The sequence below is a fragment of the Leptonychotes weddellii genome, chromosome 5 (genome assembly GCF_054177405.1).
Source record: "Leptonychotes weddellii isolate Sample4059 chromosome 5, ASM5417740v2, whole genome shotgun sequence".
Classification (NCBI taxonomy): domain Eukaryota; kingdom Metazoa; phylum Chordata; class Mammalia; order Carnivora; family Phocidae; genus Leptonychotes; species Leptonychotes weddellii.
Genome location: NC_138373.1, coordinates 118842479 through 118864195, shown reverse-complemented (window position 1 = coordinate 118864195; position 21717 = coordinate 118842479). Strand labels below are relative to the sequence as shown.

General features: G+C 44.9%; 1 protein-coding gene across 1 annotated transcript in view; it reads right to left on the bottom strand.

The window, feature by feature from the left end:
• TPH2 (tryptophan hydroxylase 2) overlaps positions 1-21717 on the bottom strand; it is an 87237-nt gene that overhangs the window by 56018 nt on the left and 9502 nt on the right. The window contains exon 5 of the mRNA XM_006744516.3: positions 20635-20702. Coding sequence (XP_006744579.1) covers positions 20635-20702 — 68 coding nt within the window. The remainder of the gene's footprint in view (positions 1-20634; positions 20703-21717) is intronic.

Genomic DNA, 21717 nt, shown 5'->3' with positions numbered 1-21717 from the left:
GGGTGCCTCAGTGGCTCAGTCAGTTAAGTGTCTGCCTTCAGCTCAGGTCAAGCTCTGCATCAGGCTCCTTGCTCGGTAGGGAACCTGCTTCTCCCTCTCCCTCTGCCTGCTGCTCCCCCTGCTTGTGCTGTCTCTCTCTCTGTCAAATAAATAAATAAAATCTTTAGAAAAAAATAACATAAATTTTTAAAACTATACTGAATTCTAAAGTGAGAGATTTGCACAGTGCACAATAGGGGCATTCATTATACATCATGCTGGGAGGTTCATACATTAAGCTTTCTCACTTTAGGAGGGGGCTCAGCAAACTTTTTCTGCAAAGGTTCAGAAAGTAAAAATATTTTAAGTTTTTGTGTGCCACATGGTCTCTGTCACAGCTGTTCAGTTTTGCCACTGTATCTCAAAGAGAGCTGGAGATGACATGTAAACAAATGAACATCGTTGTATCCTAACCAAACTTTCATTACAAAAACAGACAGATGGCTAGGGTTGACCTACAAGCAGTAGTGTGCTGACGTCTAGGTCAGAATAGTGAGAGGTGGCTCGGGACTGGAACAGGCACCAAGAGCTTCCTGGAGGAGGCTAAGCCTCGTGGGCCAGGTGGGATCTGCCAGATCCCAGACAGAAAGGTGACGGAGGAAATGCTGTAACAACAGCCAGCAGCCATGAGCAGGAAACAGCTCCTGAAGCAGCCGGGAACCAGCAGAAGGAGGGCAGCACAGACATGTGCTTTCGCAAGCTATTGTTTGACAGACCAGAATCCGAATTTAGCCTCTGATTAAGATACCTATTTTAAAAGTGACATTAGGGTTTTGAAAAACCTCTCAAGACATCCTCAACAGCCACCTGCAGCACTCCCCTCTCCCCACTGCCTACCCTGGCCACCCGTCAGAAGTTCTGCCCCTGACGTCAGCACATATACACATACAACATATGGAAGTCCAAACATATACACATAAAACTAGGAACGCTACCTCTGCCATGTACAGAACCCAAGCTCGGGCAGCAACTGCCACTCAGGGTGCAGCAGCTGCAGGACCCCTTCAACAAGCTGGGACCACCTGGAGTACCCCGCCCCCTCCCCCGCCCCCACCAAGGCAGTAAAGAAGGGAAAGAGGACAATAACAAGACGAGGCTAACACACAGATCCCCCATCCCCCAACCAGCTCTATACTTAAGGGTGTTCTTGCCAAAATACTTTTTGTTTTAAACTTTAGATCCAAATGTGGTTCCTACTGCCCCAAATTATTTTTATTTGAAAAAAAAAAAGAACTGAGGTGCATGAGGGACAAGGGAAGAACACACTTAAGAAAGAACAAGCAATTAGCATTTGCTTTCTTTAAGTACCAAGACTGGGGCTCACGCAAACCAAATTAGATAGAGATTAGCCTTGTTTAAATTTGGCTGTTGATAATAAATAAAAAATTACAACCTGGCAAATATTTGCTGAGAAGATCAAGACTGCTAAGGCTTAGCATCTGTGATAAGTTTAGAATGAAAGCTAGAAATGGAAAGATAAAAATAGAAAGGATGCAAGGAAATAAATATATAAACGGTCTGCCTCCAGTTCCAGAAAATTCAACGAAATCAATTTGAGTCAGGTAAGCCAACAAAGCTAGTAAGAGCTGGGCACAAGCACGAGGTAGGAAGGCGATGAGGCTGAAACAGTAAAAGAAATATTGAGAAGCCATTTGAAAAGAATTGTTAGGTCAAACTTTTCCCTTCGATATGAATCTGCAAACCTTCGGCATTTCAAAGGGGAGCTGAATATAGCCAACAGCAAGCAATAGAAGGAAAGCAAGTGCGAGCTAGAATGAAAACAAAGAGCTTTACGGATCTGTTACTTAATAACGAATTTCCAGCATCAGTCCTGGGAATATAGATGGTCACATACATTTCCATTTGTTTCCCCTTGACCGCCCTGCCTGGGTGGCTCACTAGCCTGCTCTCTGAGTTCTCCACAGGTGCATGTAGGATTGCTACCCTGATGGCAGGTACCTCTGACTCTGGTCATCTCGAGCTTTCTCATTCCACTCTAGCCCCTAGCCCCAGGTCACTCTTTAAGGCAAATGTTTAAAAGTCAACTTCATCACAAAGTAAATGCTAATTTTATCCATTTTATTTCTATGATTAATAGCCAAAATACCAAGATCCAAGAAAAAGTAAGAAATTTCCTATTTTTCTCTGTAGCTAATAAGATTATATAATAAAAACCCATCTTGGGCGCCTGGGTGGCTCAGATGGTTAAGCGTCTGTCTTCGGCTCGGGTCATGATCCCAGGGTCCTGGGATCGAGTCCCACATCGGGCTCCCGGCTCAGCGGGGAGCCTGCTTCTCCCTCTGACCCTCTCCCCTCTCATGCTGTTTCTCTCTCGCTCGCTCTCTAAAAAATAAATAAAAATCTTTAAAAAAAAAAAAAAAAAAACCATCTTTCAGAGGTCACTATGGGCCAGACACTTTTCTAAGGTTAATTAAGTGGTTTTTTCTTTTATGAATTAATCCACTTGATTCTCACAACAACTCCATGAGGTAGACACTATTATTATCCCCATTTACACATGAGGAAATTGAGGCTCAGAGAAATTAAGGTATGTGCCTAAAATCATGGGGCCAGGCTTAAAACCCAGTCAGTCTGGCTCAAGACTGGCTGTAGTCTTACTTGATTGGTATATACCAGTGAAATAAAAAATGTATTCCAGAAACCAACTTATTTTCATATACCAAACTGAAATAAGGCTTGTAGGTATGTGTATTTATACATAGAAAATCGCATATACAATACATGTAATCATGGTACTTGCATGTATTTGTAGATCACATAAAGTACTTGCATATTTATTCACTTATTAATTCCTCTCAGTAAGACCAGAGATAGTGTTTGGGGCACTAGGAATGCATATATGTTTTTAAAAACTTTGAAATTTGACATTTGGAAAAATAAAAATTGTAGTCATGGGAAAAACAGAATGCATTGCCCTTCTTTGCCCTTGTCATGGATTAAGGTTTTTTTGTGTGAATTGTATATGAGAAGAATGACAGGAGGGTGTCCTGATCTTTTTAGGGCCTAGGATATATACCCATAATCATTTTACATCTATCTGTGGGTACACGTTTTAATATATATGTAATAGGTGTCATAGTTCAGCGTCCTAAAACTCTGCTCTGGCCCAAAATTAAAGTCTCTTAAGTACTTCACATTCTAGAGAAAGCCCCCAGCAGCTAGAGTTAGCCAGCTTATTAAGAGGCAGCAGAGGGGCACCTACCTGGGTGGCTCAGTCGGTTAAGCGGCCAACTCTTGGTTTCAGCCTAGGCCATGATCTCATGGGTCGTGAGATCGAGCTCTGCGTCAGTCTCCATGCTCAGCGGGGAGTCTGCTTGAGGATTTTCTCTCTCCATGTCCCTATGCCTTTCCCCCTGCTCACGCATGTGCATGCGCTCTCTCTCTCTCTCAATTAAATAAATAAACCTTAAAAAAAAAAAAGAGGCAGCAGAAATGGCCCTACCACTAAAAAAGTTCTGTCAGAGGCATCTGGCTGGAACATGTGACTCTTGTTCTCAGGGTTGTAAATTCAAGCCCCACACTGGGTGTAGAGATTACTTCAAAATAAAATCTTTAAAAAAAAAATTCTGTCCTACCACCCTTCCCAACCCACCCCCAAACCTCACCCACCAGTCTAACAGGAAATAAGAGAGGCACAGGATTACAGGGAAGGCCAGTGTTTGAGGGAGAGGGCAGGTTCTTTCCCCTTCCCCCAGGAGGAGAGTAGGCTGCGCCATGACAATCATTTAGGAGGACTGCCCAGGAGAAGTGGGGCCTGGCATCATGTTTCCCAGCTGGATGCTGGCTGAGTGGCAGGACCCCAGGACCCCCTGGTGTGGCCACCAGTAGAGAGACATGAGGGTACCTGGAAGCTAGGAGCATAGTGCTCTATGAGAGAGAAGAGGGGACCTTTGACGTGCATCCTCTGACATTTGAGGTTCACATGAACATGGAGCCAGATGCCCAGTAAGCTCTAGAGATTTCTGTGAAATCGATGTGATGTGCCTGGGAGGAAAATGGAGAAGTCTCGTCCCATCTAGTTTTGCCTAACTCTCAGGAGGCAAAGGGGATCCCATCACTCCTGTTTTGTGAGGGGTTCCCAAGCTCTAGCGTGCACAACCTAGAGAAGGGGTCGGTGGCATGACCACTGCCAAGGCCACGGGGCTGCAGGGCGCATGTCTGCAGGGATGGAGGTGGAGGGAGGGGTGCTGGCCCAAGAAACTGTATATAACACTCTGCAGAGACCATTTCAACAGAGAGCACCCCATCAGAAAGAATCTGTCTAAGCCACGGTGAGTGTGGCCTGCAGTCTGCCCACCACTGATTTTCTAACAACCCTGTAAAAAGCTCCCAGCAAACCCCCTCCCCCTGCCCCAGCGCTCAGGGGAGTGAGGTCCTAGAAGAGAGAAGGAAAGGTGTCTCAGAACCAGCACACACGTGCATTTACACACATGCACACTCCCTCCAAATAACAGAGGGGGAAGGAGGATACACTTTGAATCAAATTTGAGATTTATCTTCTTTTTTAAATGAATGGGGACTAGGCCTTAAATACCCAAATGAGACTATACTAATAACTGAAAATGACAGCAAATTAGATGTTGCTAAGGAACTTGCTTCCCAGCAGGAAAGTAGAATTCAACACAATACAGTGGAAAGCAGCGAGTGGGGAAAATAAAACCATTTTACCATTGGAATAAACCCCAATAAGATGAGACTTCTCAACAAACTAATGACATGTAAATATTATAATTAGATCTTTAGGGAGTCTCCTCCATTTGCATGGAATTAGTTGGGATTCCGGAATTCTCAATAACCCCCAAAATTATTATTCACAGATCCCTAAATCACTGGAGAAAAACAGATGCGACTCTCGGGAGCTTCTACTCACTGCAGATTTGGCCCTCTTGCCAAAGAATGGTAAACTAAGTCTGTAGAAACACAACAGGAAACCAGCACTCAGTGAAGACAGAACTGGGAAAAGCACGACAGTGGTCACTACGGAATCGAGACTTGATGATGAGAAAAATCCCTGGTGCAATAGGTTACTCAGAGATGACGAAGAACTTTCTTTGGAAACACTGAAGGCTGTGGGAGGCGTCTTTCTGCCTGTGAGGTGAAATGCCACTCTTCCTCGAGGCAGGGGGATGATCCTGGAAAACCTGCCTTGTCCCCACAGACAGGAAAAATAGAAAGTGCAGAGGCAAAAGTACATTTATAGATATTGTAGGTAAGTCCCAAGCTTGTTCAAGTTGTTTAACAAATATGTTTTGGATACTGAAATCCAGAGACACATACCCCACTGAGGCAGAAATTGTGGGAGTTCTTCCTCTAGCCAGATGAATAAGCAGCAATGCTTTTTTGTTTTATTTAACGGTTTCTTTGATCTTCTCCTCCAGCAGGTCCAACCACAAGGCTGGACTTTTCTTATACTTTTTTTTTTTAATTTGGGGGATTGGAAAATATTTGATTACCGTGGTACACCCTGGCTGTCTCCTGGAGCCCTTGCTGTCTAGAATTCCAAAGGTGAGATGCAGTTTCTTTGCTTGCATTTTCATTAGAGGAACTCCAGCATCGGGAAGCAATTCACTTATTCAGTGGAGGAAGATGTAACAGGCTGCAATTGACAGTATTTCCATCAAGATGGCAAGACTGGCTGCAACACAAGGCAGATTGTGTTCTTTGAAAACTGTTGGATCTCCTCAGTGGCAAGAACCAAACAGAGCAGAAGGTAAACAGAGAATCGGTGAAGGGGATGGGTGAATCTGATAGAAGCAGTTAGGAATGAACTCATTTTTTATTGGATTTCGTTACATGTTCCTTGGGCCAGGAGACACCTCACTTATTCAAGAGCTGTTTATCTGCCTGGAATAGACTGTCCCTCTCATCTCTGTCTCATCTTCCTTCCCTACCTTAGGCAGTTCTCTCTTGACTGACACTTCCACCTGGGGGTTTGCAGAAGGGAAATGAGAAGAGATGAAATGTAAACCCCTATCAACTTTGCGAATCATTAGCAATTAGCAGCTCCTCTAAGGGTTTGGACAGGGCCTTTGGAGAAAGAGTATAGAAACATGAAGGCAGGAGGTCTCTATCTTTGTTCCTTCTTGACTTATGACACATGCATGTGCTGCCTCCTCAATGAGCATACCCTGAATTCTGCATAATTTTCAGGGAGCTATCTGTAATTCAACCTCTTTCTTTCCCATCCAAGAAAACATATAAGACTATAGAAGAGGAGACTGACATTATTCTAAGAAGAATCTTTATTTTGATCCAATGTAATTTTTTTTAAGATTTTATTTATTTGAGAGACAGAGACAGCATGAGCGGAGGGGAGCAGCAGAGGGAGAGGGAGAAGCAGACTCCCCGCTGAGCAGGGAGCCCGGTGCAGGGCTCGATCCCAGGACCCCAAGATCATGACCTGAGCTGAAGGCAGACGCTTAACCAATTGGAGCTACCCAGGTGCCCTCCCCCCAGTGTAATTTCTTTAAAAGAAACTTTCATCATTCACAAAATTTACTATCGATTGTCACAAAGCATTTGTTACACTTCTCACAACTGAGGTGACACACTGGTGCACAGAAATTTCAATCAGTACTTGTGATCTCATGTAGCTTGTGACCATAATGTCACCTCGTACTGTGCCAGTTGGTCCCACCTTCACAAAATAGTATCCCCTGCAGCCAGGTGTCTTGAGCAGAGAGCTGTGTGGTCAATGGGAGTTCAATAGGAAGATGGCTTATGCCTCCAAGACTGGAAAATATGTTGCCACAAGCCAGGGGAAAAAAAATCCTAAGTGGAGGGCGCCTGGGTGGCTCAGTTGGTTAAGCGACTGCCTTCGGCTCAGGTCATGATCCTGGAGTCCCGGGATCAAGTCCCACATCGGGCTCCCTGCTCAGCGGGGGGTCTGCTTCCCCCTCTGCCCTCTTCCCTCTCATGCTCTCTGTCTCTCATTCTCTCTCTCTCTCAAATAAATAAATAAAATCTTTAAAAAAAAAAAAAAATCCTAAGTGGAGTCAATGGATTCCATTAAAGTTTAACCAGAAAGCAAATGCCATTTTTTCTACCGATTTCCCAGAAGTCAATGAGAAAGTCTAAGCCTCCTGCATTTGATAAAGTTACACTTCAGGATTCAGACCATAAAGGACACTAAATAACTTTATGATGAAATAGTGTCAATACTACCCAGGCGGGGTGGGCGGCGTAGGGGTGAAGGGGGGAGTAACGTATCCAAAATATTAATCTGCTAAATCTATTCCCCCATTACAACGTATGCTCCTTGAAGACAGGGGATTTTTGTTTGCTCTTTCATTTTTATATCCCTGCTACCCAGAGCAGAGCCTAGAATACATAACAAATATTATTTGTTGAATAAGTAAATCAATCTGGCTGAAACAAGCCACAAATGTAAAGGTTGAGAAGAATTATAGTTGTGTATCACAAAGTCTGGCAGATATGCATTTGTCTTACTTCATCCCTGCCTCATATTTTAATTGCTATGGAAAAAGCAAGTCCGAAGACTGAGATTTCAGTAAGTTTCCTGGTAGCTTCCAGTTATCCCCACGTACTGCATACTTTATATGTAAGAGTTTCTTTTTTTCGAATTTTCTTAACTCAGGCTTCCTAGGCATATCCTATACTTGTAGCCACAGTTTTCATGAGGAAAGAAAGCAGCATATTCAAACCCATAGGGACATAAAAGCCAAACTTAGCTGAACGCAGAGATGTTTCCTTTGCTGGACTTCTTAAGGAATGAACTTGCAAAGATGTTTCCAAAGCTACAGAGCATGGTGATTGAATGCAATTTTTCAAAAAGGAAACCCACAGGGCGCCTGGGTGGCTCAGTCGTTGGGCGTCTGCCTTCGGCTCAGGTCATGGTCCCAGGGTCCTGGGATCGAGCCCCACATCGGGCTCCTGGCTCAGCGGGGAGCCTGCTTCTCCCTCTCCCACTCCCCCACTTGTGTTCCTGCTCTTGCTATCTCTCTCTGTCAAATAAATAAATAAAATCTTTAAAAAAAAAAAAAAGGAAACCCACAAATCAGTACAGTGACATAACAACCGTCTGAGTTATATCCAGATTTCAAACCATCGAGTTGGTCTGACATAAATAAAATGGCTCGATGAGGGTTCACTTGGTAAGGAGACCAGGCAGCCCGAGACAAGTACGTTACACCATAGAGTAGACGTAAAGGCACAAACTCGTTTTCAGCTAGTCCCCTAGGCCAGTTAGGTAAAGAGCATTTGTGATCACATATTTTATTTGCTTTTGAAAATGAGTTTTGCACACATGAATTTTCACAAATGAGTCTATGGGCCCTAAGGAACTTTCAGATGGTAGCAAACAAAAATGTTAGTTTGTTTTGTTCACATTGTTAATATTGGTGCTGCCTTTACAAGAGACATAATGAAAATAAACTACTGCACCTTGGGAGCCTCAGGGAGAGTGAAAATTTAACTCCTGGAAATTATTTGTTTTTATTTGTCCCGTGCACCCCAGGATAGGGCTTCCCACCATTTTTTCACCTTGCAGAAAGCCCTCTTCACATTCTAGAGGAGTGACTTTCTTCCGCAAAAACTATCATGAAATTAACTATGAACAGCCACAACAATGGGTCTCACATCCATCGCTACGTGCGTGTTCAACACACAAAAGGAAATGGGACTCAAAAGAATGCAATCCAGAAACGAGCTGAAATTCAATAGCGGCCAGCAATCTCAGGGCACTGATATGGAGAGACCCAGGCTGGGGGCTCCAAGGCCTCCAGATTTAATCCCACACGTCTTGCGCCTTGACCAATTATAGCATCCACCCATTCATCTTCCTGTAACAATAACAATATAATAGCACATCACCTGGATAATGTCATATAACACTCACCTTAGAGAGTGATTAAATTACTGTTAGTCTCCCTATTTTATGGTGAAGGAAACTGAGGTTTACACACAGTAATCTAAGATCAAACAGCTAGTGAGCGGCACCACTGGGACTCAGATTATGGAAGGCTAGCTCTAGAGACCCCGCTTTTTTTTTTTTTAATTTTATTATGTTATGTTAGTCACCATACATTACATCATTAGTTTTTGTTGCAGTGTTCCATGATTCATTGTTTGCATATAACCCCCAGTGCTCCATGCAGAACCCATCACCGGGCTAACCCATCCCCCCACCACCTCCCCTCTAGAACCCTCAGTTTGTTTCTCAGAGTCCATAGTAGAGACCCCGCTCTTAACCAACACTCCTCAGTGCAAGGTACTGAGTACCTAATGTGTATGAAGCATTGAGTTTGACCTCTGCTTCCTCATTTGAAACTGAAGGAAATAAGACAACCACACAACACTGAGATCAAATGATGCCATCTGTAAAGTGCCTGGGCCGATGCCTAGCACCTACTGGCTACTCGGTATAGATGGATCCCTTCCTCCAGGCATATGGGAATGAATACAATTTTATCCCATCCCTGCAGGGTCAGGAATAGGTCTGGAGATGACAAAACAGTGCTCTTGTGTGTGAATCCATTCACCTCTCAGACACGACTTGTGGAAAGTAATTTCAGTCCTTCATGTTCATGGAAATCATTTTAAAATAAAATACTCATACCTCATTCCCTGTGGAATTTGGTGCAACCCCTGTCCTTGTCAGTAAGTGACACCAGGCCATACTGTGCTAATGTTTCCCCAGCTGTGGGAGCCACGTTATAATCAGACAACATCCTACTGAGGCATTCACGCACATCTAAAAAACGCGCCAAGCTCAAAAAATGAAAAGGAGAAACCTTTTCCAAATCAATTTTCCCTTTTGTCTTTCTTTCAATTCTCAGGCTCCCTTCCTTTCAGCCATTGAGCTGAACTTCAGGTAGAGAGAAACATTTGGCACGAAAATGATTCTTCCATAAAGCCTGACATCTTTTAAGTACTTCCAAAAACTGTGCATTTCAAATACACTGAGAATTCTGTAGAGAGCAGAATAACTTTTTAAAAACCCGGTCATTTAATTCTGGTGCTCTCATTTTCAACTTGAGGATGATATCACCCATGTCAAATGGAAGTTGCTATGTAGATTGAAAAAAAGGGGGGAGACAGGTGTGGCCTCTTGAGCAGAGAAAGATATTTAGATTCTACGGAAGAGGCACTCTTGAAAACCCTAATGTGACCTTCCTCAGAAACCATTCCAGTCATCTGGGAAATGACCCCAGCACAACAAACATTTGGTTTTGTTCTACTTTTCAATTTACCGCTCCATTTCAGAGAAATTAAAGCATCAACAACTGGTGTTTATGCAGGAGTCACAAAGTACCCAAACAGCCACATATATCTCAGTTTCATTCAAAACCCGGGAAAGCAAATCAATGGAGGATAATGGAATGGGATAAAATTAGCTCAGTCGGGGAGAAAACATATTTGCTTTCTAAGATGCGTCTTCTCAAAAAGGTGGAGAAGGGGAAAAAATTAAAGCTTGGTCCCACCTCACAACAGAGCCCACAATTCATCAAGGTGACCATCTGATGAGAAACTGATGAGAAAAATAGAATTAAAGATAAAAACTTACAACCCCCCAGTTAAGTTTTCTTCCCTGTGAAGAAAGCATAACTTTTCCCTTTCATCCTTCCTCTACCTTCTATTTGTGATGTTTCCAATTAAGGTTGTCTATCTAAAAATAGGTAATGTGGCACTCACAATTCCTGTTAGTAATGTATTTCTTTTCACTACATTCTGAAACCAAGCAGGGTCCATAAATCATACCTCTTCTCACATGAAATGAGAAATGCTAAGGTCAACTGAAATTTCTGGGAGGGTGGAGAGGTGGAGCCACGCCTGTTATATTTCTGCAAGTTGCAAGAATTGCAAATGCTTCCTAGGAAAGACTCAGCGTCCGTAATCCTCCAGCTCAAACAAAAGCTAACTCGTCACAAGTACCTGGGAGTCGGGAAGGCCCCGTGTGCCCAGTGGTGGGCACGGGCACCATCAGCTCTACCCAGGATCTGCCAAACAGTCCTATTCGCTGTCTCGAGCCTACCTTTGCTTGTCTCTGATCATCCACCTCCTTCCTTTTCTTTACAAAACTAGAGCTACTCCTGCGTAGTCACGTAGCACAAGAGGAAACAAGACCTCCTGAGAAGCGAGATGCCGGCTCGGAAGGCACATCCATTCCTTATTATGTATCTAGTCAACGTCTTAGAGTGCACGGCATTTTGGTCCCAGAGAGCTTCGTGTTGACGTGGGGTATCTGGGGTGGGGAGAGAGGAGGGTGGCAAAAAATCTTCTCTGCTTCGATGAGGAAAGGAGGTTAGAATCATCTCCACTCCATGTCGAACGAGAGGTTTCTCTCTCTCTCTCTCTGATGGAGCAGAGTAGAATACTCACAAGCTCCCCCAAACTGAATGAGCCTGCTGGGCTGGCGATTGCACTTTTCAAATATGCTAGTCCCCATTCGGGACTGTTTTGTTTTAGAATCTCTGTTTAGCTGTGTACTTAAACTCGCAGCAAATGAATCACAAAGGGTGCGATTGTGTTAAATCAAAAAATCAAGAAATAAATAGTCTGGCTACTAGAAAGAGCCAGAGAGGGACAAACCCCTGGCAATCGTTTTTCAAGCGTCAGCCCAGCTGTGTTTACTTCCATCCATCCTATCTCCCACAGGGGTCAGGCGGGGAGAGGCGGGAGGAGAAGAGCACAGGATAGGGCCGAGCTGGGCAGAATCACTGCGCAGGCTGGGGCGTGGCTCTGGCCCGCGGGGCCCCGCCCACGTGCCCCGCCCCACCCCGCCCCGGGACGTGCCAGAGACTGGAAGTCACACCTGGCTGGGTTGAGTCCTGGCTCCCTAAAGCCTGCAGTGAACTAAATACACACAAGAGCCGTACATTTCAAATATGCCGAGAACTCTAAAGAGAATGACTTTTTAAAATGCCGAGTCTTGGGCGCCTGGGTGGCTCAGTTGGTTAAGCGACTGCCTTCAGCTCAGGTCATGATCCCAGAGTCCTGGGATCGAGTCCCGCATCGGGCTCCCTGCTGTGCGGGGAGCCTGCTTCTCCCTCTCCCACTCCCCCTGCTTGTGTTCCCTCTCTCGCTGTGTCTCTCTCTGTCAAATAAATAAATAAAATCTTAAAAAAAAAAAAAATTAAAAAAAAATAAAATGCCGAGTCTCCGGGCTGTGACTGCGCTTTTCAACCTGTGATACGATACCGCCTGTCAAGAGGAAGTGCCACAGCCACGTCCAGGCGGACAAAAGAATAGATGTGGCTTCTTGGGCAAAGAAAGAGAGAGTCTTTAAGAGAAGCACACTTGACAGCCCCGGAAGTTACCTTACTCGGAAACCATTCTGGTCATCTGGGAAATGAACCGAGGCCGACAGTATTTGCTTTCGTTCTACTCCTCAGCTGCTCCATTTCAGAGAAATTAAAGCATCCACAGCTGGTGTTTATACAGGTAACATGATCAGCTGTGTCGCCTTCAGTAAATTTCTTAATGTCTCTGAAGTTCAGTTTCCTTGTCTTCAAAATGAGTACAAGAACGGCACCTATCCCAAAATGAGCGAACAAATGAGCAAAGTGTTGAACACAGTGTCCCGCACATGGCAGGAATTTAACCAAAGGAGGCTAAAACTACCCAAGTATGCCAGCGGAGAGGTCCCTACAGTGAACACTTCTACCACCGTCAGCCCTTCAGGGACTGATCCAACACAGCCGAGCTGCAAGCTGCACCCTCTAACCTTAGCTGAGACTCTCTGGCCTGGGAAGGCCTGGGAGAGGGCCAGTTTGTCAACTGAAGAAGCAAGCTGTATGCATGAGTTACAGGAAACTGAAAAGTGTACACACACACATGCACATACACGCATATATTTTTGAAAAGCTCCTTTAACCCAGCCCACCATGGAGCCTGAAATTCCGTAATTCACTCACTCCTTAAGGTCCTTTATCCATTTTACATGAGCTTAACAAATGATTATACGGGAATCGAGGAACCATTAGCTACTTAACACATGATAATAATAGTCATATCTATCCTAGATTCAACCCCAGCTTGTAACAGCCAGCATCTGGGCCCTGTAATCACTGCTAATTGTCCCAACCACACAAGGTAAATTCTATGCCCGTTTTAAGGTAAGAGCACTGGGACTCAGCAGTGCCTAGGTGGTTCAATTGGCTGAGTGTCCAACTCTTGATTTTGGTTCAGGTCATGATCTCAGGGTCATGAGATTGAGCCCTGCATCGGTCTCCACACTCAGCAAGGAGTCTGCTTGAGATTTTCTCTCTCCCTCTCCCTGTCCCTCCTCCCTTCCCACCTGTGCTCTCTCTCTCTCTCAAATGAAAAATAAATCTTAAGGAAAAATAAAAGAGCACTGAGACTCAGAGAAACTAGGTCAGTGCTCATGGCCACAGAGCTTGTAAGTGGTGGAGCAGGAAGTCAAACCCAGTATTGTCTATCTCCAAAGTCTAATCACTCTGCCACATGTTCTCCCACACCTCTGCTTCCGTGAGGATTACTTCTATGGATAATACATTAGCACCTGTTGTGGTAGAGCTGAGAGAGAGGGTCTTGAAGAAATAAAATTGAACACAAGTTAAATGTATATGGTAGCCAATTTCCAAGATGGTCCCCAGGGAAGCCTGACTCCTGGCCTTCATCCCCATGTGTGGTCCCCTCCCACAGTGTAGCAGGGTTGGGCTATGAAACCAATGGAGTACAGCAGGAGTGATGGTATGTCACTTCTGAGGCTAGGTTATAAAAGGCAGGGTAGATTCTACCTTGCTTTCTTTGGGACCACTTGATTTGGGGGAAGCCAGCTGCCATATCTTGAAGACACATGGCAGCCTTAGTGCAGGGACCCATTTTGTAAGAAAATTTGGCCTCCTGCCAATAACCATGTGAGTGAGCAGACTGGAAACATCTTCCAGCCCTAGCCTTCTTGGGTCAACACTTTGACTCCAGCCTCGTGAGAGACCCTGATGCAGAATCAGCCAGCTAAGCCACTCCCTAATTCCTGACCCTCAGAAACTTTGTGAGATAATAAATGCTTGTTGTTTTAAGCTGCTCAATTTTGGGGTAATTTGTTACACAACAATAAATAACTAATACAGTATAAAAATCAGACAATTTTAGGGCTTAAAGAGTCTTAGTGAAGGGGAGTGGAGAAGGGTATTAACCAAAAGATAATAAAAAGATCTGGAGGGGCACCTGAGTGGTTCAGTTGGATACATATTTGACTCTTGATTTTGATTCAGGCCATGATCTCAAGTTGTGAGATCAAGCCCCACGTTGGGCTCCATGCTCAGTTAGAGTCTGCTTGAGATTCTTTCCCTCTTCCCCTCCTCTGGCTCGTATGCACATGTGCTCTCTCTCCAAAATAAATAAATAATCTTTAAAAAAATCTTAAAAAAAAAAAGATTTAGAGCATGAGGATACACAAAAAGGAGAGCCAGTTGAAGTGCGAAAAATTATAATAACATTAGCAAATACTTATGTAGCATTTCCTATGCAGTGTTCTAAGTGTTGTTATTATATTAGCTCACTTAATCCTTAAAACAATCCTATAAAGCAGTAGTAGTTATCCCCATTGTACAGATATGGAAACTGAGGCACAGAAAACGAATCATTTGCAGGAGTCACTCAGCTGGCAAGTGTTTAAGGCTGGAATTCACCGCAGGCAGTCCAGTCCAGCTTCTGCCCTCTTAAACACACCACACCTTGCCTCTCAGATTGAAAGAAAAACTGGAGAAAGCAACCAAGGCCCTCCAAGTGGGCCAGGGGGCTGAGTAAACCCCACGCTTTTGGTCTAGATTCTTTGATTATTGTTTTGAGAGAGAGAAGGATAAAGTACACTGTATAGCAATGCTCCATTGATTTCATTTAATCCTCAAAATACTCGCAGGAGAAAGGCAGAGGAGATACTATTATTCCCATTCCACAGAGAAAACTGAGGCTGAGAGATGGATTCAAGTGGTTCTCCCAGAATTTGAAGTCAGAGGAGTTTTTTTGGCAAGTTAGGGAATTTTCCAACTTTAAGCAAATTCTGGCCCGTTGCAACTCCCTTGTTTAACTTACTCATTGACATGGCATTGATCTATTTGCATTTCAGATTCCAAGGACTATAAAAAATAAATAAATCAGAGGAAGCAGCCCCATGAGAAGGACATAAGGTTCACATACCACCTTAATTTCAGCCAGAAGAAAGTACATTCATAACAAAACACAATCACAATAATATTCAAAATCAATTGAAGCAAACAAGAGTGGCATAATTAAAGTCAGAGCTCAGGGCGTCTTTCCAAGAGAGTAAGATGGATTGAAATAACTACCACCACCCCCACCAAAAATATAATTAAATATGCATGCATATTGTTGAGGAATAATCTTTATAATAGCCCTCAAAGAAAAATGTGTTTATTTCTCGCCAATTGGAAAAAAAAAAAATGTATTACTGATTCTTCTTCCCCAATAATACAGCAATTGTGAACCCTACAGAAATGCAGCCAAGCGAACGCCAAGGTTAAAATATGAAGGTGCCAATGGCAGAAAGCTGGATCGTTTCAGACAAACCTCACAGCTACCCCCTCCCCGTCATAATTCTGTCTTCCTCCACACGCCATCTGCCCCCTACGCACTTGCATAGTCTCTGAACTGTCTGTATGCGCTCCACACCGTCTAATCACGAGCTACTTCTTTCTTTGTTCCCCCCCCAAAATTTCTATTATTTGGGTCGGGGAGGACAGGGTGTGTGATGTGCATCCTCTCCCACGCGAATTCAGGAGCCGTGCCCTCTCAAGCCAGGGCGGGCGTTCTGGGGTCTTCCACGGAGAATGTATTTGCACTCAGGACGGGTTCCTCTGCCATTATTGGTGAGGCAATTAGGCCTCCCCCCGACACTCTCGGCCACGCGGCTCAGGCCCTGGGTAATCAATCCTGTTCTCGGCCGCGCTGTCAATCAGCTCCGCGCCTGAGTGCCCCCTATCGACAGCTCTCAGCGTGCGGCCGCCTTCCCGGCTCCCGCTCCTCTCCGGGTTCACCGTGAGACAGAGCTTGAGCCTGCTGGTTTTTTTCATCAGAGACTGGAATTTTTCCATTTTCTCTGCTTGTGTTGATTCTTCGCCCCCTGCTTTATCTTTTCAAGACTAGCATTGAAAATACAGTATTCAACACGAATCCCCCGGAGGGCTTCTTGGCCACGGTTTCAATATCTGTTATTCGGTCTTTCATTCCTTTCTCCCTCCCCTTACCTTCAGACACCTCAGACTGCAGCCTGCCGATCCCTACAACAACCCCAAACATCTGGACTCCATCTTCGTCTCTATTTCCGACCATCTATTTGACCTGCTCGGGGTCCAGAAAGCCTAAACAAATTATCAACAGGGAATTGAATTGTTCTCCATGTGTCAGAATGGTCTCTCGTTTTATCACCCAGTTGTATTTGCTGGGACCTCACATGCCGGATTTTTCAGGATCGCCTCAATTTCAAATAATCTGCTTCTCAGACCAGTGGTTCCAAGCATCCGTTTGGAAAACCAGTTTGCAGCATGCTGCCAGAAGCCACTCTAATGAGCTTATTTTAAGTACTTATCGGTACATCCTTTTCCTTTGCTCTCTCAGAAAGCCATCAGCACTAGAAAAATACCTATTTCAATTAGAAATTGCATCTTTATTCTTCGTGAACGAAAAGGACACCTAACTTACTTCGTGGCAAACCGGCCAGGCCCACTTGGGATTTGTTATCACCTGTGCCCCACACCCACCAGCCCCTAACACAAGCTTGGCCTCTAGCCCTCTGTGTGCTTGTGTGAGCACGTGCGTGCATGCGCGCGCGTGCGCGCGCACACACACACACACACACACACACAAATAGCTAGCCCTTAACCATCCTCAAACTCCTACTGAGAGAAGCCACAGCGGCATTGACATAAAAGCCATTAAGGAATGATTCTTTTCTCTCTACTTTCCACAGGCCCTTGGTTTGTGCTTTCCAAATTTATCCACCCCTGCTAGGCACCTTCCCCCCTCTGTCAACTTAACAGATCATCAGTTGCCTTGGTGCTTCTGGTATCTGTATTTTGGCAGCTTCACACACACACACACACACACACACACACACACACACACACACATACGGGTATGATTGCTTTCTATGAAATCTTTCCATAAAGAAGGATGTTGGTCTGCCCTAAATGCTTCAGTATAGGGAACAGTCTTTAAATGGGGAACCGGAGGACTTTTCATCCAAGGATGACTGCTAGGGATGTTGGAGCTACAGTATTTGTTAAGGTGGCAGCATAAACAATGGTGTTAACATAGCTAAAGAATACAACAATAGTTCAACTGGAAACGGAAGACAGCCCGTGGAAAAGGGGCAGGGGAAGATGTACTGATACTGAGTGGCACGATCACAAACCACGTGCCAGGCCCTGTGCTAGGCACAGCAAGGCAAGCCCTGCGACCACCCCGGGAGGTGGGTCACACGTATGTGGAGACGCTCTTTCCGGATGAAGAAACAGGCCCAGTGGTGATGATCACCCAGCGAGGAAGCCGTGCAGCCAGGACTTGAACCCCAGACCGGCTGGCTCCAATGCTGTAATCATTTTGTTGTTTTTCATCTATTTGCTATTGGAGGTCGTCAGTCTAGACCCGGCACTGTCCAGGGAGAAGGTTATAAAGCCCCTGGATTCCAGACTCTCTTCGTTAAACACCCTTTGCTTTGACTCTGTTGCCACCAAATCACCATCAGGGTAATGTTTAGCCTTTATGGGGTCATGACAACAGGGACTTTTGTGAATCGTATGAGAGTAGCTTCTCTCTGTAAAATGATGAATTGGCAGTTTCCTGCCTACCTCAGCCTCTTGAACCTCTACTTACTGAGTGAGGGCCTTTGAACCTAAGCACTCCCCAGCCCTGTAAACAGGGGCCAGATCCTGGGATGCCCCTTCCCACCTCCCATTACCCTCCAACCTCTTCTCCAGTCATAACGTTCAGAGCCATCTTCTCAGCCACCCTCAGCCTCTGGAACCAGCGAGTGCCATCTTTTGAGCTTAGCTTCCTTATTGGCCACCAACCAGGAGCTCGCAGATTGGTCAGAATTATTCCCCCGAGGTGGAGGCCACCGTCAACAGCCTGGTCATCTGCAGGCCTCCTGCACCTACCTCTCTCTGGGCTTCTATTTCTATCACGCTGGTGTGGCTCTGGAAGGCATGGGCCACTTCCTCCCCAAATTGGCCAAGGACAATCATGAGGGTGCCCAGCACCTCTTGTAGAGGTAAAAACACAGCAGCCAGGCCTTCCTCCAGGATGCCCAGAAGCCATCCCACGGAAGCTGCTGCGGTTCTAGAGAAGAGCCTGAAGCAGGCCCTTCTAGATCTGCAGTGCCCAGGTTCTGCCCACGCAGACCCCCAGCTCTGTGATTCCTGAAGACCCACTTCCTATATGAGCAGGTGAGACTCAGCAAGAAGATGGCAACCACCTGGCTAACTCCGCGGGCTGGCGGCCCCCGAGGCTGGGCCGTGTGGGTGTCTCTTCCAAAGGCTCACCCTTTGAGAGGCCCCTCTGGCATCCCCCTGGTGCCAGGGCTCCTGCCTGAGCTTCTTCCTGCAGCCGTGAGGCAGCTTTTTAGCCACCCTGGAGCCTTCTCCTGAGTAGTGGACCAAACAGAAACAATAAAGCTTTTTGCAGGAAAAAAAAGATCTCTACCATTTCCAACCGCCAATTTATACTTTTGCTTTCCACAGACACTGCACTTCGATTTTCCTCTTTAGATGAGGGAAGGTGGCAAACGCAAACTCCTGTTAATGCTTTGAGAGCTTCACCCTCCATCATTTTGATATATGCTTTTTTCCTCTTCTGCCCCTATCAGTATGTTTTCTTTAAAACCAAAAGAGTCCCCATGGTCAATGCCCCTTGAAAGTGAGTGTCACCACAATATCAGCCTGTCTTGACCCATTTCTGGGCTGTTTCAAGAAGAAATAAGTAACATTTGAGATAGTTCCTTGATCACTATGCTATCAAAATTCTTTATAGACACACACACATACATACATATATTTTTTACATAGGTATAATACATACACCATCTATGCATAAAATACATACTTATCCATCTGTTCTACCTAAAGAAAAAAGCTCTGCCAAGCACTGAGCTTTTATCATGTCGTGGGCAGGTGATGCCCTAAAGGCCAGTCCTGCTCACACCCCTTCTAAGGACCCATGTATGACCTGATTCCCCAGGGACAACCTGTGAAGCAAGGGGAGCCAAGCTGAAGGCTCATAATCAATTATCAGACCCTGATGTGAAAAAGTGAGCCCAGCCCATCAGGGTCCTCTCTTGGTAATTTGACTGGGAAACAGTGGGAGATGGTGTTCGTGAGTGATGGTGCTGAGGGTGGGAAGGAGGCTTGGGCCAGGATGAGCCTTGTGCACATTGACATCGTGAGCGGGGGAGAAAGCCACAGGAGGCTAAAGGCAGTCAAGAAGCTGCCTGGAACAGAGGAAAACAAAAATGGAGTAGACTCGTGTGGAAAAGCACGTGCCAAGTGGTCCTGGGTTTTAGGATCATAAACATGGGGGAGAAAGAATGAAGGATGCCTGGGGCTTGGGAGGAAGAAGGAAAGAGCACCAAAGCATGAAAGGAAGTTAGAAATGAGCACACAACTGACTCGGTCAGAGGTGTGATGTGGAATCCTTTGACTTGGCTTTAAGCCCTTGTGTGTCATATTCTTTAAAAAAAAAAAAGAGGAAGAGAAAAAAGCAAAGGATGATACTCTCTAAAACACACAAAATGTCTGAAACTCACCCTAGACAAACTTGCCGCACAGGACAGTCAAGCTTCTCACCTATTCGCAACTAAAATAAGAAAGACCCTTTCCTATGGGGTATGGAGTTACATTTTGTTCGGAAGACATGGTATGTGTAACTGATCACATACCAGACAAAGGAAAGGCAGCGCCAGGAGGGTCTACACGTTTTATTAATGTGAGCACAATAAACAGAGGCCAATAGCCACTCCTGCAGTCAACACATTACATTACGGCCGGTCTCAAACATCCCGTCACACACCATGCACGAGACACCGTGCTAACCCCAGTCCTGAGGTTCTCCAACTTCACCCCAATCGGGATCTGGGATTAGGTATGAACCTCTCCCATAAGCCCTCCAGTTTACAGGGAATTTCCCTTTCCATGTAGAGCAAACACATTTATTTTCTATTAAGGCTGCTTACATGAACCCTTGCACCATTCCTGCTGACTCTTCTACTTTCACCGGGGAAGCTGGACATTGAAGGGGGTTACTGACAAGTCAAATCAAAAGTACAATTCAAACACATTTTCCGGACCCTGCAGCGTATATACGAAAATGGCCCCATGCCTTGGCAGAGCGGCAAACACAATGGTGAAAATGGAGTGCTTGGCATGTGGCCTGTGGGTCTCATTATTTTACAATTACACCTGGATGTGAAACATCAGCGTTGGCATTTAAACTCCACCAGGTTGGTGAGGGTTTAAAATGGTTCATGTCTGCCTTCTGCAAAAGTTAAAGTGAAGACAAGGCGGGTCTGTTTAACACAGCAGGTTTCCCCTAATTAGCTGGCCACAAGTCGCAGAAAAGAGTTACACAGGTACTTACTATTTGTAACCCATGGCCACATCCACAAAATACTTTCTTCTCTGTCGATAGACATTGTCCTTAAATCCCTTAAACAGAAAAGAGATTAAGTTATTTAACAAAGTGCCAAAAAATTCGCCGCAGCAGGCCTGAAAGAAAATCACCGTGGTGTTTATTGAGTGTTGGAGTCAAATGTGAATTTTATCCTTGGATGACCATCTTCATGGCACAGGCAGAAGCGAACTGGCCTTACAGTAAAACCTCATTACATTTGGGTTGTACTAATTTGGGATGCATGGGAATTCAGGCTAAAGTGAATGGCATCTTTGGTTTTCAAGTATCATTTACGTGTAATTGATGTTAATCACGAGTTAATCTTATCCTGTTCATTAAAACAGGTCCCTTTAACATGGTTATTTAGTAAGTTAACCTAAATGTAATTGCTTTGGGTAAATAGCCAATAAATGCACATTTGTTAAAAATTCTATCATTCAGAATAATCATTGAATCCCCCAAATTAGCATGGATTAAAGAGGTTTTGCTGTTTTTTATGAGAATAGCCACATAATGCAAAATCGATTATAAGGGATTCATGCACAGGGTAGCAAGTGAGCTCCATTCCACTCTGAGTTCCCCTTGATTCTGTTTAGTCTTTAGGAACTGCAAGACTTCTGTCCGTCATCATGCACTTGGGAAGTTAAACATCCTGACTGTCATTGTTCTGTCAAGTGGAATACTCCTGAGAGGAACTTCCTGGTTTACTCAAGAATCTCTCCTCTTGTCAACAGACCTTCCACTTTCCTTTCCTTCAGGTACTTTCAATCAATTCTTTCTGGGCTGGTTTTTTCAAACTGCTGGAAACCCAGAAGGAATTGTTTCCATTTAACTTCTTATGTCTGCAACCCTGTGAGCTCGAAGCGTAACCAGGAAGCAGCGGAGAATGGAGGCTGGGCCAGACAGGCCGCTGGGATCACGGGCTCTGAGAGGAGAGCTGAGACAGACCCACGGAAGCCCAGATTACCTCTGCTATGGCTTACACGCTTCTGCAAAAGTGGGCTGTTCAAGGAGGCACCTCAAACACAGAGAAAATCACTCTGTTCTCTT